The sequence below is a fragment of the Silene latifolia genome, chromosome 6 (assembly GCF_048544455.1).
Source record: "Silene latifolia isolate original U9 population chromosome 6, ASM4854445v1, whole genome shotgun sequence".
Taxonomy (NCBI): domain Eukaryota; kingdom Viridiplantae; phylum Streptophyta; class Magnoliopsida; order Caryophyllales; family Caryophyllaceae; genus Silene; species Silene latifolia.
The window spans coordinates 16,806,684-16,824,606 of record NC_133531.1 but is presented as its reverse complement, the minus strand read 5'-3'; the positions used below and the strand labels follow the sequence as shown (position 1 = coordinate 16,824,606).

At 32.0% G+C, this 17,923-nt stretch overlaps 2 protein-coding genes across 2 annotated transcripts; one reads left to right on the top strand and one right to left on the bottom strand.

Annotated features, from left to right (window-relative positions):
- Positions 1 to 210: 210 nt before the first annotated feature.
- Positions 211 to 1,425, top strand: LOC141587621 (putative F-box protein At5g50220). The gene is made up of 2 exons (XM_074409097.1): positions 211 to 855; positions 937 to 1,425. Exons 1-2 carry the CDS (start codon positions 211 to 213, stop codon positions 1,423 to 1,425), a joined length of 1,134 nt encoding a protein of 377 aa, XP_074265198.1.
- A 5,894-nt stretch (positions 1,426 to 7,319) lies between these two features.
- Positions 7,320 to 10,347, bottom strand: LOC141658630 (uncharacterized). Its single transcript, XM_074465538.1, has 5 exons — positions 10,171 to 10,347; positions 8,484 to 8,607; positions 7,983 to 8,113; positions 7,745 to 7,889; positions 7,320 to 7,641 (listed from the first exon to the last, which is right to left on the bottom strand). Exons 1-5 carry the CDS (start codon positions 10,312 to 10,314, stop codon positions 7,505 to 7,507), a joined length of 681 nt encoding a protein of 226 aa, XP_074321639.1. The 5' UTR covers positions 10,315 to 10,347; the 3' UTR covers positions 7,320 to 7,504.
- Between the last annotated feature and the right edge of the window lie 7,576 nt (positions 10,348 to 17,923).

Sequence of the window (17,923 nt, the reverse complement as noted above, 5' to 3'; positions counted from 1 at the left end):
AATTCGATTCTTGTATAAACCCGTTTTACAACAAAACAACAATAAACTTTTATCTTCGAATGTTTCTTTCCATTCTGTTTGGTCTTTCAAAAAACTTAGGACCCTAGCAAATTTTATTTATATACGGAGTACTTATTTATTTATATAAAGATTGATTTATTGATTACAGAGTAAAGACTCATCCCTGTAGAAGGAAACGCTGTTTTAACTATGCCCGTCGAAAGCGAAAAGAGCTCGAAGAAGGCGAAATCATCATCATCAAACATACGCCATAGTTCCAAGTACTTACCCCTTGATGTGTGGGCAAGTATTATTGTCAATTTACCAGTGAAAACCCTGTTGAGATTCAGGTGCGTCTGTAAATCTTGGTGCTCTATTATTGATCACCCTGACTTTGCTTACACGAATCTTAAACTGCGGAAAATTGATTCGAAGAAAAGTAAAATATTTGCCCTTGAAGGATTTGGACAGCAAGGTCCAAGAAGATGCTTGTTGACAGTTCGTCAGGGCGACACTCTTCAAAAAACTGCGCAGATTTTCGAGAGTTCTGACAAATACTATCTAGCAGGGAGATGTAATGAATTGTTGTTATTGAAACGGTTTGTTTTTCCAGGCGATTTCAACCCTGGTTATGAAAAAGAAATGAGACTGTGGAACCCTTCTATTCGCAAATCGTTGTTAATTCCCCCTTGCCCGCTTGGCAATGCTGTCTACCTACTTGGGTTTGCTCCTCGCAGTAAGGACTATAAAATCATTGCGATTGATAATAATATTAACCGTGCAAAGAATTACTCATATATCGCAGTTTATACCCTCAGCGATCAACAATGGTGTGTTAGAAATAATGATGTGGATGTCAATTGTAGCTACAAGGAGCGGATTTATGTCCCACCGACTGCTTTCTATTTCTAAGGGGCTGCACATTGGTTCGGACAGGATCCACTTGTGAAGAACCAACATCAGTATGAACTAACTCATCTTGTTTCTTTTAACTTTGATTCGGAAAAATTCACCCTTTTGGAAGTTCCAAGGGATTCGAAGGGAACAAATATCATGAGGTTTTTGTTTATTCTTGGGGAATCGCTGGCAATTTTTAGTGTTACTCAAGAAAGATCAAGAATATGGGTGCTGGAGCGGGGGAGCGGAAAGGGGGTATGGACTAAATGGTTTTCAGGATGTTCGACTGCTGAAACTTATAATCTTTTCAATAGTAATTGGCCAGGTTCACCAATATTACCAGTATTCTATTATGAGAGTGATGGCGAAAGCTATTTTGTTTTTGGGAACAAGTCTTATAATATTGCTAGTGGACGAGTGAAAGTGCTCGAAAAATCTATGAGCGGTTATTTGGATTTGGGAATATATATGGAGAGCTTGGTATTGTGGAAAGGATACGGAGCTGAGGATATGGCATCTTTCCCATGAATAAGAGACTATTACTACTCGTATGATCGTATCAAACATATGGATGGTTATGGGAAGACGGTGTACTGGTAATTGGTAGACGATGATACGTGAATCACTACTCGTCTGTTCTTTTAGCTTTGATTAATTAGCCAGAATAACTATTAGGCCCTGTTCTTTTGGACAAAATTGTCTAATTGAACCGAATGAGCCGAGTAAATGAAATGAGCCGAATCGAATCAATCGAATCGAATCGAATCGAATCAAATCGAATCAACTAAACTAAACTAAACTGAAATAATAATAAAAAGATTATATTAATAATAATAATAATAAATATTATTATAATATTATTCATTAATAATAATAATATATTAATATAATCTAATAATAATAATTTAATAAGATATATAAAAAATAAAATAGTAATATAATAATAAATATAGTAATAATAATAATATATTAGTAATATAAATGATAACATTATTAATAATAATAACTAAAAAATAAATAATAATAATATAATAATAGGTCTAATATAATAACTTATTAATATAATAATATTAAATATAATAATGATAATAATAAATATGTGATTAATAACATTAATAATAATGAGTATATTAATAAAATAATAAATATAATATTATAACTTTTTAATATAATAATATTAAATGTAATAATATTAAATATAATAATATTAAATATGTTATCAATAATATTAATAATAATGAATATATTAATAAAATAATAAATATAATAAATATAATAATAATAATAATAATAATATTAAATATAAATATAATAATATAAACAATACGAATTAATTATTAATAAATATAATAGTAATATAATAAATATAAGAATAGTATAATAGTAATAATAATAATAATAATAATAATAATAATAATAATAATAATAATAAATACATTATAAAAAATAAGAATAATGATATCAATAAGAATAATAATAGTAATGTTGAAATAAACTAATATGAACTGATCTGAATCGAATCGAATCAATGGAGCCGAATCTGAATGAATCGAATCGAATCGAATGGAGCTGAATCGAATCAATCAACTTATTATAACTGAAATTAAGTCCAAAAGAACAGGGCCTTAGTTCAAGTTATAGTTGCTGTTGTTTAATGTTTAACTAGTTTGAGTGCCCGTGCGTTGCAACGGGGTAATTAGCTTATTTATAATGAAAAAAAAAATGTTATAAGAGTTTAATGTTTACATTCTATGTCTAATGATTTGTTTACATATTATTAAAATATCTCTTTAAAAAAAAAGATTAATATATACGTGAGTTAACTTTTATTTATAATCATATAATCACCCCACCTTATACTAATCTTTCGATGTGGGACAATCTACTATTTATAAGTAATATATTCACCAAACTTGGATTATGTTTCTGATGTGGGACAATTCTACTATTTATACGTAGTATATATTCATCAAACCTCCATTGTTTTTCAATGTGGGACAAATAACATACTCAGAATTATACCATCTTTTTTGCAATTAATTCGACATCCAACCAGATCCCGAATACCGAATACGGATAATTGCTACTCATTATATATAATAGTTATATTTAAATTTAATAATATGATCAAGTACTCTTCATTAATATTTGTACGTTGTTTTTCTTCATTTTTTTTATCATAATTGAGATACGAAAATGTCCGTTGTACCCCTTAATTTTGTCAGATTTTTCATGTTACCCCTACTTTTAAGAATCTGCCTATGATACCCTTAAGGTTCCATTTTTTTGCCTATGGTACCTCCTAATGTAAAGGCTGTTAAATGGACGTTAAGTTTGATGGCATGACAACAAAATAACAATTAAAGAATAATATACTCTTTATTGTTTTATTGGTACGGATATCTCTCTCTTTTAAATGAAAATTTAATTAACTATATCATTATAATATTGGAAATTTCTCATGGTAACCTTGAACTTTGATGGATTACACATGGTACCCCTAGTTTTAAGTTTCTACAAATGGTACCCTGTGTTCACCTTTTTCTTTCCAAGAATACCATTTGACAACTTTCGTCATTACTCTTATGACTTGTGACTCCTTTTTCTCTTGTAATCTATTACACAAACACTTCATCATCTAATTCTTAATTCCATATTTTATTTATAATCATGGGATCACCTCACCTTATGATAATCTTCTGATGTGGAACAATTCAACTATTTATACGTAGTATATATTTATCATACCTACATTATTTTTCAATGTGAGACGAATAACATATTTAAAAGTACACCATATTTTTGAACCTAATTCGACATCCAACCCGATTTAATAATAAGCAAATACTATATTATCTATTAATATTCATACGTTTGTTTTCTATTTTTTTTTTATCATAATTAAAATATATGCAAATGATATGAACCTATACTCTAATAATAGAACTTTTTTTTAATACAATTCTAATTATATTATTTAAACGTAGTATATTTACCACACCTACATTATTTTTCAATGTGTGACATATAAAATCTATAGGTAAAAAATAATGATATAAACTTTTAAGAGCTCTCCAAGACAATACTTAACAGACCCAAAATATTTTGGGCTATGACTTCTATTTATAATCATAAGATCACCCTGCCTTATGGTAATCTTCCGATGTGGGACAATTCTAATATATATACATAGTATATTCACCACATTTACATTACTTTTCAATGTAGGACAAATAACATACTAAGTACACCATTTTTTTTCGCACCTACTTTGACATCAACTTGATTTAATAATGAGAAAATACAATAGAATCTACACTCTAATGATAGCATTTTTTTGTCACCATCTAATTATATAATTTTCATACGATACTTTTTTGTCAAATGAAATATAAAATTTTTATATCAAAATTATAAACATCACTTTAATATAATATAGAAAATGTATATATATGAGACAATTCTATTATTTATACATAATATATTCACCACACCTACATTATTTTTCAATGTGGGACATATAACATACTAAAATGTACATATCTTTTATATATAAATTTTTTGTGTTAATACATAAGTTTCAAGGATGCCTCCTATTTAAATTTCACCCTACTAAAAAGTACATATCTTTTATATACTATTCTTTCGATGTGAGATACATAATTTAATTATTTAGACGTAGTATATTCGTCATGCCTACATTATTTTTCAATGTGAAAGATATAACATACCAAGAAGTAAATGTCTCTTCTTAAAAAAAACCATTATTGTATACGTATTATTTTTCTTTGAAGGTAAACCCACTTAGTCTCGATCGATGATCATTAGATAGGGATCTCTATATCGTACATATAACGACATATTAACGCTCTATTAGTGCATTCGGGAGACAACTATTAGTAAAATCTTTAGTTTTGTACTGTGTTAGGAGACAACCATTAGTAAAAACTCTTTGTTTTGTATTGTGCTTTAACTTTGTGTATGTTGTAATATTGTTCATTATAGGTTGCCTATGTGACACCAATATTAAGTGATTTTTGCTTCTCTTGTTCATGTTCTTAACTCTTTCCCGAGTAGTTATCATCAATCTCCACTTTATTTTTTATATCATATCGTAGAGATAATAATAGAAAATCTTAAGAGAGCTCTTTAAAACAATATTTAAGAGACTCAAAATTTTTTGGGTTGATACATAAGTTCCAAATATGTCTCCTATTTATAATCATAGGATCACACTACCTTATACTAATCTTTCGATGTGGGACAATTCTACTATTTATATGTAGTATATTCACCACACCTACTTATTTTCCAATGTGGGACAAAACATACTAAAAAGTACACAATTTTACATATTAAAAAGTACACCATCTTTAATATGTGCAAATAATATGAAATCTATACTCTAATGATAGCATTTTTTTACCACAAAGCTAATTATATTATTTTCATAATTTTTTTAACGATATTTTTTTGCCAAATGAAATGTAAAAGTTTGATATAAAAATTAGAAATATCACTTGAATATAATTTTGGAAATATACATATTATAATAATTAAAAGATTCTCTACTTTATTTTTTACATCAAAAATTATACTTTCCTAAATTGAATTTTGATGATGTGGACGCTCTCAGATCGCTCGAAAAAACTCTCTTTTATATATATATATAGACTAGTTTTAAACCCGTGCAACTTGCACGGGTATGGAATTCAAACATTATTATCATCAAAACTTTGGAAAACTATGGCCAACTTTATATAATACTCCCTTCTATTCTTAATAACCCTCCCCTTTCATGGAGGGCACGAGAATTAAGGGATGAGAGTATTATATGGTAAAGTATTGTAGTGGGGTAGGAGATTGGAGAGAGAAAATGTATTGTGTGATTAAAATAAGTATTGTTGTGGGGTAAGGTGATTAAAATAAGTATTGTTGTGGGGTAAGGTGATTAAAATAAGATAAAATATGAGTATTGTGGGTGTACCTAAATTATAGAATGCATGAGGTTTAATTGTCTGAGTAGTTGTTAAGGTATGATTTATTCTCTTGATAGTTAAGTTGAAATTAGAAATACACAACAAAAACCCACCTTATATTGTTATAGTGACGTCTGGCAATAATTTCTAAACATGTTTAAAAAATCAGCAATTTAAAATCATACCCGGGCAATTTTTGCACGGGATTAAATCTCCAACCTCAACCCATTATGTTATATACCGAGTGTAATTGACGTATCTTCTTGTATCCCGACCTAACCTATAAAACTCAAATCTGGACACGGCATATTTAAGCCGTTTAAGAGGCATATACATGTTTAATATGGTTTATGAAGTATTTATCCCTTGTGTAAATGCTTTTAGCACCATAAGTCCATAACATCAAGGTTTCAAAGAATATGATATCTAAATCGATCAAGAGTTTGATAAACTTTATACCAAAGTGTTAGCAATTCCGGACTCGTATATTTAGACAACATTCACATGGAAAACTATAAAGAAAAAAAATTATACAAAAATTCTTAATTTGTAAACTTAACGTTAATTCTAGTCTTATAAATATAGTCTTATTCAGGTATGTATCAGTTAGTCGAGTTTTACTCGAGTCGGGTTCTTTTCTTTGTCGGATTTTATCGGCTTTGGTGTTATCGGGTTCGGGTTATATCGGTTATCGGATGTTATTAAGAATCGGGTTATGTTGGATCGGACCGGGTCGGTTTCATGTGTTATAATTCTGTAGTATTTTCGGGTGTCAAACGGGTTCGATATCGAGCGAGTCGGATCGGTTTTGTCGAGTCGGGTCGGGTATTGCCAGGTCTAGTTGAGAAATGAGAATATTGAGAAGAGGCATTTGGGTTTGTGGTTTTTGGTTGTTTGGTCTTCTTACCTCAAGATATCACACTTGGCAATCTTACTTAGGCCAGTGGCATTATGGAACCCCTTCGTGAGCCATACACGACATATCAGAAAGCCCTTGTGTACCGTACGTGAGCCAGAATATGCGACTGAAACGAGGCAAGATCCTTATAATTATTCTTTGGCTTGCCCTTGCATCGTAGGTACTAAGTTTTCTGGGACGGGAGTATTATAGATCTGATGATAATCGTCCTCCCTTGCCCTTGCATCGTAGGTACTAAGTTTTCTGGGCAATAATGCAGTAAGTTAATCTTGGATGATGTCAACATGTCATCTTAATCTTTAATCTTTAACCATATATATAACCAACCACCATAATATTTCAATGTGAAACTCCACATCTTGACCTTGGGAATGCATACGTACTTGCTTTGATCGAGTGTAATGAAACTAAATGCGATAAGAAATGATGTAGTACATGCATCTGATCCACAAAATCTTCGTCCCTAGAATTGAACAAGTCTTTAGCAAAGGTACGCAGAGTCGCACACATAATTCTCCCCCTATATTCACGAATCACTAGCATCATATAAAATTTAGTAGACAGAAATTTGGGACTCATAAACTAAAACGATTTTACACTATTTTAGCATTTAAGCGTCTCCTACATAGATTTGTTACATCTCCCCGATTTTAGATGATTTCATCCTGCTTCACTATATGTATGTCTACATCTGATGATTACACCTCTATTATTGCTTCTTCCGGTACTGCTTAGTTTCTTTTCCTTTTTTCAGGAGGGGGGCACCGGCTAACTTCAGTTCACAATCTCCGGCCACATTGTTGTCCTTGCGTCTTCGCTTTTTTGTACCAGCACACTCCTGCTCATCTGCATTATCACATAAGATTAAGAAATGCGGCCTCTATTTTTTTTTTTTTGTGTGAGACGGTCTCTCAATGCATGACATTAACTAAAAAGCGAAGGTACATACCCTCGGCTTGTGGAGTCTTTCTTTTACGTCTTATTTGCTTGGTCTTCGGCATGGTCTTGGGCTTTCGACTTGTAGATTGAGCAGCAATATGGTTTAGAACATCATCCTTGCATCGGAACTTCTTCCTATCCGGGCTACAGTAGTACTGCATCATTTGGTGTATCATGTATACTGTTCGTATTTAATTTTATAACCAAATACAGACTAAATGATTGGGATGGAGGGAGTAGCTAGTTACCACATCGTCGGGATCGTCATGACTGCGTTGAATGGACCAATCTTGTGGAAGCCATTCAGGCCAATTTGGTGTATTGTTTGAATAGGAGGTTGAAACATCTTCGCTTAATAGTTTTATATCTTCTAAAATATCTATAATGAACAAATCATGACTTGTCATACCTCAATTAATTTACATATTCTTATCTCACACAAGCTTGTGATCACTCACCACTAATTCAAATAATGTTAAAAAGTAAAGGGAATTGTGAGACGTCACATGTAACAGTTTATGTGACCGTTAAAACTGTTAGGTGAAAATTGCATTTCGTTACTCGGTGATACTAATTTCAGCATCACCATATGACCTTAGTTAGTTAGAAGTCCATATATGGTACGAGTCTACATATTAAGTTGATTTCAGTATCTAAAAGGAATTGTATGTAACGTGTGTCAATAAGCTGATAGTTGAAGTCAAATCAATAATGTAACGATAGTGAACAAAAGGACAAGAGGAACATACACTTCGCCTTCTTAAATTTTGTCCTAATTTGCTTGCTCGTCTTGTTATATGACCGATGTTTAGTAATATATTGAATAACATCTTCCTTGAAGTAAAACCGCTTCCCTTTGGCATTTGAATAAAACTGCGAAATATATTTTAAAATTCCGGTAATTTAAGGGGTTAAAGAGGAATTAATAAATCAAAATTCTCAACTCTTAAGCCACGTAATATATGATTCTATAGACGTCAATATTCTATTCTATTTCCATTTATTCTTCAATATTATGATAAGATCTCATAAAGCAGTGTATTTTTTTTTTTGAGGGCGACATAGGGACTTAGGGATGTCATTGGGGCGGGGCGGGGAGATGGTTGATATAAGCTCCCCGTACTTGTACCCACCAAGAAAAACTTGTACCCATCCCCGCCCCACCACCCGTGGCGGGTACAAGTTTCCAAAACCATTCCTGTCCCAACGGACGGAAATATAAAACCGTACTCACCCCACTTACCCATTAACCCACTATACCATAATTTTTTCGAAAAATTTTTTCGCACAAGTTGATTTACTCACTATTAATTTCCATTTTTTTTTATTTATCTTTATAATTTTAGTTTTTCACCAAAGAAGTTAGTAAAAAACTTTATAAAATAGCTATTATTAACATTATATCTTAATTATATCTTAATTATAACTAAATAAGATTAAAAAATTATCATAATCATATTAATTTTTTTAATGATTGGCGGGTAGGCGGGTATGAGGCGGGTAAGATACAAAATCCATCCCCGCCCCATTCATAGCGGGTACAATTTTCATACCCGCACCCGTCCCACCACCCGTCAAAGCTCTAACCATTCCCGCCACAACTGGGGCGGTACCCACTAGTACCCGCCCTGATGACATCCCTACATAGGGTGTTCCGTGTTATGGTGTGTTTAATCATCCCATATGCTCCATATATAGAAAAACTAGTACAATCAGTTTAAAAATGTGGTAGCATTCGCCAACTCATCAAATCTTTAGGTTCAATTGTTGACAAGTGTAAATCGTTTGTAAATCAGGCTACCTAATTTCCGGTTTATGATTTTATGGGTGAATCCAGGTCATGGTGAAAAAAAAAAAGACAGGACTCATGGAAAGCATGTTCTAACAACTTTTTGATTAGTTACAATAAGAAGGTACGCAACATTCTCCAAGAGGAATAAACTTATTATTAAACAAATTTTTATTTAAGACGGAGTTGAAGAAATGCATGTTTTTGGAGGCCCAAATAAAGAAGAAACAATCAACGTTTGACTGAATACTCCTACAAATCACAAACAAACAGGTCTACAATCTTGCAACATTTCACTAACAAACTCAATTTTTTTTAGGTGGTATTACCTACAATGGGCATACTTCCTAGGTGAGGACCATGTAAAACCCGTGAGTGGACGAGTTTAGAATTTATAATATGGTATGTACCCAAAAAAAAAAAAAATTATAATATGGTATGGCGAAATTATTACTCAACAATTCATCATCTATGACTCTATGAGTATAAATGCATTGGTTTATGAAACCGGAAAACTTAACTAAATAAAAAGGTCAAAACATAATTAATGGTGTAGCAAAAACATTAATTTTCACATGTTTTTCAATGTATATATGGAAAACAAGGTAAACAAATGTTTGAGACGAAGGGAGTATTAATCGATTTACCACATTAGATGGGTCACCGAGATCATCTATATTTTGATGAATGCTCCAATCTTGAGGAAGCCAATCTGGCCACATTTGCTGATTAACCTTAATTGTGTTGCCTTGATGGGAATTTTCTCCAACTAATTGATTGTATTCGAACATTTTGTTAATCGACCAAGAGTATCCCCTATCGACAGCCACAGCCACGACAATCTATTTCGGGTTATTGAAGATGACTTTTTTTTTTTTTAAAAAAAAAAATCTTAAAAGAGACTATATTATTGTGAGAGATAGAGATGAAGAGATAGAGATGAAGTGAATTGTATACTAGTTTTAGTGTGTTAATTAAAGGAGAGAATCATTCAAAAAGACTAATATTTTTTTGGGAGTTTCCTTCTTAAATGGGTAAGTTGTGAGCAAAAATATGATTCTGTCAGTGTCAGGTCATTAAGTTGTGGATATTGGATGATCTATTTGTGTTATTTTATTTTACGGTTAATCTTGCTTAATATTGTCTTAACTTAAGATCTTTCACAATTTTTTTTTACTTTACTCTAGTTTAATCCGTTATAAAACCCGTCTAAAATTAACACCCTCTTAAATAAGAATTACAGTTTTATTTTAGATTTCGATTATTGTGGCTGTTTTTTTATTTTATCAATTTATCGTATTATTATTGTTTACTCAGTTGGTTGATTTATATTATTGTTCGTTGCATATATAACTCGATATTGGCGTTTTGGTGATCGGATTTGGGAATGTGTATATCTTCAAAAGAGATCAAGACGCAGTGCTTAGGGTAATTTCTCATTCCGGTTACTCGTAAATTAGGTTTTATTTTGATTAATAAGTGTTGTCTTAATGTATTTGGGGGTGGATTTTATGTCAATGTTGAAATGCCCCGATATGTACCTTTGAGTCGTATTAGTTTGTACTTAGAGTAAGTCCAATGGTGAAGCTTAGGAACCTGTTTGCAATTTCTTAAAATTGCAAGCTAGTTGCTACACCATTGGAGAAGCCCATGAAGATTGGCTTGGGTTAAGCTTGTTGCTTCATTAAGCTACTTGCTTATATGACCCCACAACTATCAATCAACCAATAGAAAAATTGTTCCAATAAATAATTTGACATGTGGGTCCCATCAAGCTAGTATTAAAACTAACTAAACCATTGAAATTGTTTACTAGCTTAGAATGGTTGTAGCTTATGGATTTGCCAAGCTAGTTGATTGCTGCTTACCATTGGACTTGCTCTCAATACTGCATTAACTTTGAGATTAGGAATGAGCCTTGTACAATGGAGACATTTCTTGTAGTGGATACGATGTATAGTTGTACTTTCTTCTGATGACCTGTTTAACGTTTAGGCAAAACGGGAATATGTATAAGAATGCAAAGAAGAAGATCGAGAGGGGTATTGCTTTTCCTACTTGCATATCCGTCAACAATGTTGTTTATCATTATTCACCACTTCCTAATGATGAGTCAGTGCTTGAAGAAGATGATGTCGTTAAAATGTGAGTTTCTAAATCCTTGTGACATCATTAGTCTGTTTTAGTGATATTACTAGTTTGAATGCCCGTGCGTTGCAACGGGGTAATAAACTTATTTATAAATGCAAAAAAAAAAAACGTTATAAGGATTTAATGTTTACATTCTATGTCTAATGATTGCTTTACATATTATTAAAATATCTCTTTCAAAAAAAATAAAAGATTAATATATACGTGGGTTAACTCTTATTTATAATCATATAATCACCCTAACTTATACTAATCTTTCGATGTGAGACAATTCTATTATTTATATGTAATATATTCACCAAACTTGGATTATTTTTCTGATGTGGGACAATTCTATTATTTATACATAATATATATTCATCAAACCTGCATTATTTTTCAATGTGGGACAAATAACATACTCAGAATTACACTATCTTTTTTCCACTAAGTTCGACATCCAACCAGATCCTGAATACCGAATACGGACAATTGCTACTCATTATATCTAGTAGTTATATTTAAATTTAATAATATGATCAAGTACTCTCCATTAATATTTGTACGTTGTTTTTCTTCAAAAAAAATAAATTCATAATTGAGATACAAAAATTTTCCGTGGTACACCTTAATTTTGTCAGATTTTTCGTGTTACCCCTACTTTTAAAAATCTGCCTACGGTACCCTTGAGGTTCCATTTTTTTGCCCATGGTACCCCTAATGTAAAGGTTATTAAATGGACGTTAAGTTTGATGGTGTGACAATAAAATAACGATTAAAAAATAATTCCCCCTTTATTGTTTTATTGGTACAAATATCTCTCTCTTTTAAATGAAAATTTAATTAACTATATCATTATAATATTAGAAATTTCTCATGGTAACTTTGAACTTTGATAGATTATACATGGTACCCCTAATTTTAAGTTTCTACAAATGGTACCCTTGTGTTCACCTTTTTCTTTCTCAGAATACCATTTGACAACTTCCGTCATAAGCCCATTACTCTTATGACTTGGGACGCCTTTTTCTTTTGTTATCTATTACACAAACACTTCATTATCTAATTCCTAAATCCATATTTTATTTAATAAACTAACATTTAATACCTAAATAACAAAACACAAATAGCATGACATGCTCAATTACTCATCTAGTTACTCATATGAGTAATAGCGTTATGAAAATAAAGTAAACACAAGGGTATTATATGTAGAAACTTAAAATTAGGGGTATTATGTGTAATCTACCAAAATTCAAGGGTATCATGAAAAATTTTCGTTATAATACTGGCCATTTTATCGCTCTTTCTCCCACCTAAAAAAAATGTTACAACTTACAACTTTAAAAATTTAACATTTAATTCAACATTATGTTTAAAGTCTCTTATATAATAAGTATACTTTGAGAGATTAATATATTTGGGGTGATACCTAAGTTCCAAGGATAAATCATATTTATAATCATGGGATCACCTCAGCTTATGATAATCTTTTGATGTGGAACAATTTAACTATTTATACGTAGTATATATTTATCACACCTACATTCTTTTTCAATGTGAGACGAATAACATATTTAAAAGTACACCATATTTTTTGAACCTAATTCGACATTCAACCCGATTTAATAATAAGTAAATACTATATTATCTATTAATATTCATACCTTTGTTTTCTATTTTTTTTTATCATAATAAAAATGTGCAAATGATATGAACCTATACTCTAATGATAGAATTTTTTTTAACACAATTCTAATTATATTATTTAAACGTAGTATATTTACCACACCTACATTATTTTTTAAATGTAGGACATATAAAATCAATAGGTAGAAAATATAATGATATAAACTTTTAAGAGCACTCCAAGACAGTACTTAAGATACTCAAACACTACAAGAAAAACTAAAACAGGCGACCGAAATTTGGCGACTGATATTGGTAGTCGCCAAATTGGCGACTGATTCACAAATTAGCGACTGAAATCAATCGCTAATTTGGCGACTGATTTTTTTAAAAGGGGAATCTAATTTGGCGACCGATAATCAGATTTGGCGATTTTAAAAGTAGTCGCCAAATTGGCGATCAATTTCATCGCCAAATGGCTTTTCGGTCCGCCAAATTTTTTATAGAAAAACGGAACTCCTCTCTCCTCGCTTTACTCTTTCAAACAAAAAAAAAAAAGAGAGGAAGAAAGAATGGCGATTAAGCGACGACAACAACCACACAACCACACCACCACTTCCACCACTTCCACCACCGTGACCACCGTTCTCATTGCCTCCATCACTCTCTTTAATTAGGTTAGTTTTTTTTGTTTAATTTCAGTTTAATTAGTTTAATTTGTTAGATTAATTTGTAGTTAGTTTGATTAATTTGTGGTTAGTTTGTTAGATTTATTTGTAGTTAGTATGTTAGATTTATTTGTAGTTAGATTTAGTTTAATTTGTGTTTGAATTAAAAGGGAATGATTAAGGGGATTTGTGTTTAGGTTTAGGGTTATGGGTGGGGGTTTGGTCGGCCGTGGGTGGCGGTGGGAAGGGTGGAAGGTGGTCCGTGGGTGGCGGTGGTCCGTGGGTGCGGTGGGCCTTGGTGAAACCGTCTCATTATTATTATTATTAGTATTAGTATTAGTATTATTATTAGTATTATTATTAGTATTAGTATTATTATTATTATTGTTATTATTATTATTATTATTATTATTATTATTATTATTACTATTATTATTATTATTATTATTATTATTATTATTATTATTATTATTACTAATTAAACCGTCTTATTATTATTAATATTAAGCTAAGTGAAACCGTCTTTTGCATTAATGGAATTAGCTAAGTGGAACCGTCTTTTGGATTAAGAGAAATTATCTATTAGCTAAGTAGAACCTTCTTTAGGACTTGATTTTGATAAATTTAGTTTGATAATTCATGTTATTGATGAATTGAGGTAGAATAACCTTGTTATTTTTGTTTTTCTTTTCTCTTTTCGGGTTGTCACCGCACCGCTAGGCACCACCGCACGCGAGTAGTTGTTGCTTCTTGTTTTCTTTTCATTTTTGCTTTTACTTGATTAGGTAACCTCCTCTTACCAGTTACCTTTTAAATTTACTAATTTTAGTTCAAATTATGTTACGGACTTTAGGATAGAAGCCTTTATTATGTGGTTGAATTGGGCTATTGATTGACTTAATTAATTTAGTACTTGATTGTGTTGTTGTTTGATTTGATGTTGACTTAGTACCCGTTCAAGAATTACTCATTAGGAGTAATTCTTGAATAGTCCCCATTTTGGGACTGTCTTTGTACGTTTCAAGTCATTTAGGTAGTAAACACGTACTTGTGATTTATTAATGAGGAATGAGTTTGGTGGCGATCCCTTTAATGTTCTCCGAATACATGTATATGTGTATTTGGAGAACTGAAGGGAATTGCTGCCGAATTTTTCCTCATTAATAAATTACAAGTGTGTTTGCTAGTGACTTGAAACGTACATTGACGGGTTTAGGTTGGAGTGATAAGGACCCCATTCGAAGATGGATTACTTATTGACAATATTTATATATTGTTTTCATATGTTTATTGTATAATGTGGAGTATAATGTTTAAATTTTGTATGTAATATTATTGTTATTTTTTAAAAATGTTTAAATTACTTTGGGGTCTTCTTTAGATTAAAATGAAGAGATTGGAACGTTCATGGATGTATGAAGGAAGATTAGACCATTCCAATAAGAAAAGACGTCATACCGCTAGATTTATAAAGGGTGTTAGCGAGTTTATTGAATTTGTTAAACAACAAGATGAATATGACTTGGTAGACAAAAAACTTAGGTGCCCTTGTGCCAAATGCAAAAACCTGAAATACCAGCTTGACATTGTAGTAGAAGAACATCTCATTATAAACGGGTTTAAGCCAAATTATTACAATTGGATTTCACATGGAGAAGCATATTCTCCAATTCATGAACAAACTCACACCCAACAAATACAAAATGATGAGAACCCATATAGAGAGATGGTTGTTGATGCTATGGATTCCACTATTTTTAATAGTGATGACCATACAACTATTTCTGAAGAACAACCGTCACACCCACAAGCAAAAGCATTTCTTGACATGTTAAAAGCCTCAGAAAAACCCTTGTATGAAGGAAGCAGAATGACATTGTTACAAGCCGCTTCTAGGCTAATTACCTTGAAATGTGAGTTCAATATGTCATTTGTTGCTGTTGATGGCATTGCCTCGTTACTTGAGGAATCTTTCCCCGATGATAATATCATGACCCGAAGTTTCTATACTACCAAAAAAGTAGTTAAAGGTCTTGATTACCGCATGAAAAGATTGATGCATGTCCCGAAGGATGTATGCTATTTTGGAAAGATGATGCTTTGCTTGACAAATGTAAAGATTGTGGGGCGGATAGATATGAGACAAGTGAAGGAGATACGATTTTTGGTGTTGAAAAAAGGCAACTGTAGTAAGAGGGCAAAAAGAGTAAGAAACCAATAGCATGTAACCAATTGTTTTACTTTCCTCTCGCACCAAGACTTCAAAGAATCTATGCCACCAAAAACATTGCCGAACAAATGAGATGGCACAAAGAAAACACACGTGCTCCGGAGAAGATGAGTCATCCTAGTGATGGGGAAGAATGGAAACGATTTGATCGGATGTATCCCGATTTTGCCAAGGAACCCCGCAATGTACGACTTGGCTTGTGTACGGATGGATTTGATCCTTTCGGTAATTTTGGGAGGAAGTATTCTTGTTGGCCCGTTATGGTCACACCATACAATTTACCACCTTGGTTATGTATGAAAAGACCATTTATCTTCTTGTCACTTATTGTTCCCAGACCAAAAGCCCGAAACGTTATTTGGATGTTTATTTACAACCATTGGTGGAGGAGTTGAAATATTTGTGGGAATTTGGGGTGGAAACTTATGATGTGTCTAAAAAACAAAATTTTCAACTTAAAGCTTCCCTTTTGTGGACAATAAATGATTTTCCCGCCTATGGTATGCTATCTAGGTGGTCTACACAAGGACAAAAAGCATGTCCTTGTTGCATGGAGGAAAGTAAAGCATTTTGGCTTCCCAATAACAAGAAAATAAGCTGGTTTGATTGTCATAGATGCTTCTTACGAGAAGGAAATCCACATAGGAAGAACAAGAAAGCTTTCACAAAAGGTAAAGAGGTGCTTGATGCCCCTCCGAAACGAGTGCCTAGGGATGAGATATGGAAGACGGTATGTGATTTACCATCCCCTATTGATGGTACTGAGGAAGAATTTAAAGAATTGAAAAAGCTAAAAAACGGTTGGTTTAAAAGAAGCATTCTTTGGGACCTTCCTTATTGGAAGACAATGTTGATAAGACATAATTTGGATGTAATGCACATAGAAAAGAATTTCTTTGAGCAACTAATTGACATGATCATGGATGTAGAAGGTGAAAAATGTGATAGCATTGCTTCTAGAAAAGATTTGCAGAAATTTTGTCATCGTCCCAAATTACACATTCGCGGCGACGGGTTTAAGCCAACATCCATTTTCACTCTCGACAAAGCTAAGAGAAAAGTATTGTGTGAGTGGTTACAAAATTTGAAGTTTCCTGATGGGTATGCATCAGATTTTAGTCGATGTGTTGATCTTAAGAAGCTGAAGTTGCAAGGCTTGAAAAGTCATGATTGTCATGTATTCATGGAGCGATTATTACCCGTTGCTTTGAAACACCTCGTGTCGACAAACGTTTGGAATGCAGTTGTTGAGATTAGTCAATTCTTCCGAGATTTATGTGCCTCTTCAATATGTGTTGATGACATGATTCGTCTAGAAGAGCAAATACCACAGATATTGTGTAAGCTTGAAATGATCTTTCCTCCCGCATTTTTAACTCCATGAAGCATCTACCTAGTTCATTTGCCATATGAAGCCAAAGTTGGGGGACCCGTCCAATATAGGTAGATGTATCCATTTGAAAGGTAATTAAGATAATCTAGCTACTTTTAAATTAAAATTAATAATAATAACTAATCTAGCTATTATATGTTAACTTTATTATTAATAAAATTCATCATTAACTTTTATAGGTTTCTTAATCATTTGAAGAAAAAATTGGTAATAAAGCTAGGGTGGAAGGTTCTATATGCAATGCTTATTTAACTGAAGAGATTGCAAACTTTTGTTCTCTTTACTTTGAAAAACATATAGAAACCAAAGCAAAAAACTTGAATGTTGAGAAACCGGATGAAGTAGACGGA

Coding starts and splice junctions, on each gene's coding strand:
- LOC141587621 (XM_074409097.1), top strand. CDS start 211: ATGCCCGTCGAAAGCGAAAAGAGCTCGAAGAAGGCGAAATCATCATCA. Junction 856..936: donor TTAGAAATAATGATGTGGAT/GTCAATTGTAGC, acceptor TGGTTCGGACAG/GATCCACTTGTGAAGAACCA.
- LOC141658630 (XM_074465538.1), bottom strand. CDS start 10,314: ATGTTCGAATACAATCAATTAGTTGGAGAAAATTCCCATCAAGGCAAC. Junction 7,890..7,982: donor ATGACGATCCCGACGATGTG/GTAACTAGCTAC, acceptor CAAATGATGCAG/TACTACTGTAGCCCGGATAG. Junction 7,642..7,744: donor AAAGACTCCACAAGCCGAGG/GTATGTACCTTC, acceptor GTGATAATGCAG/ATGAGCAGGAGTGTGCTGGT.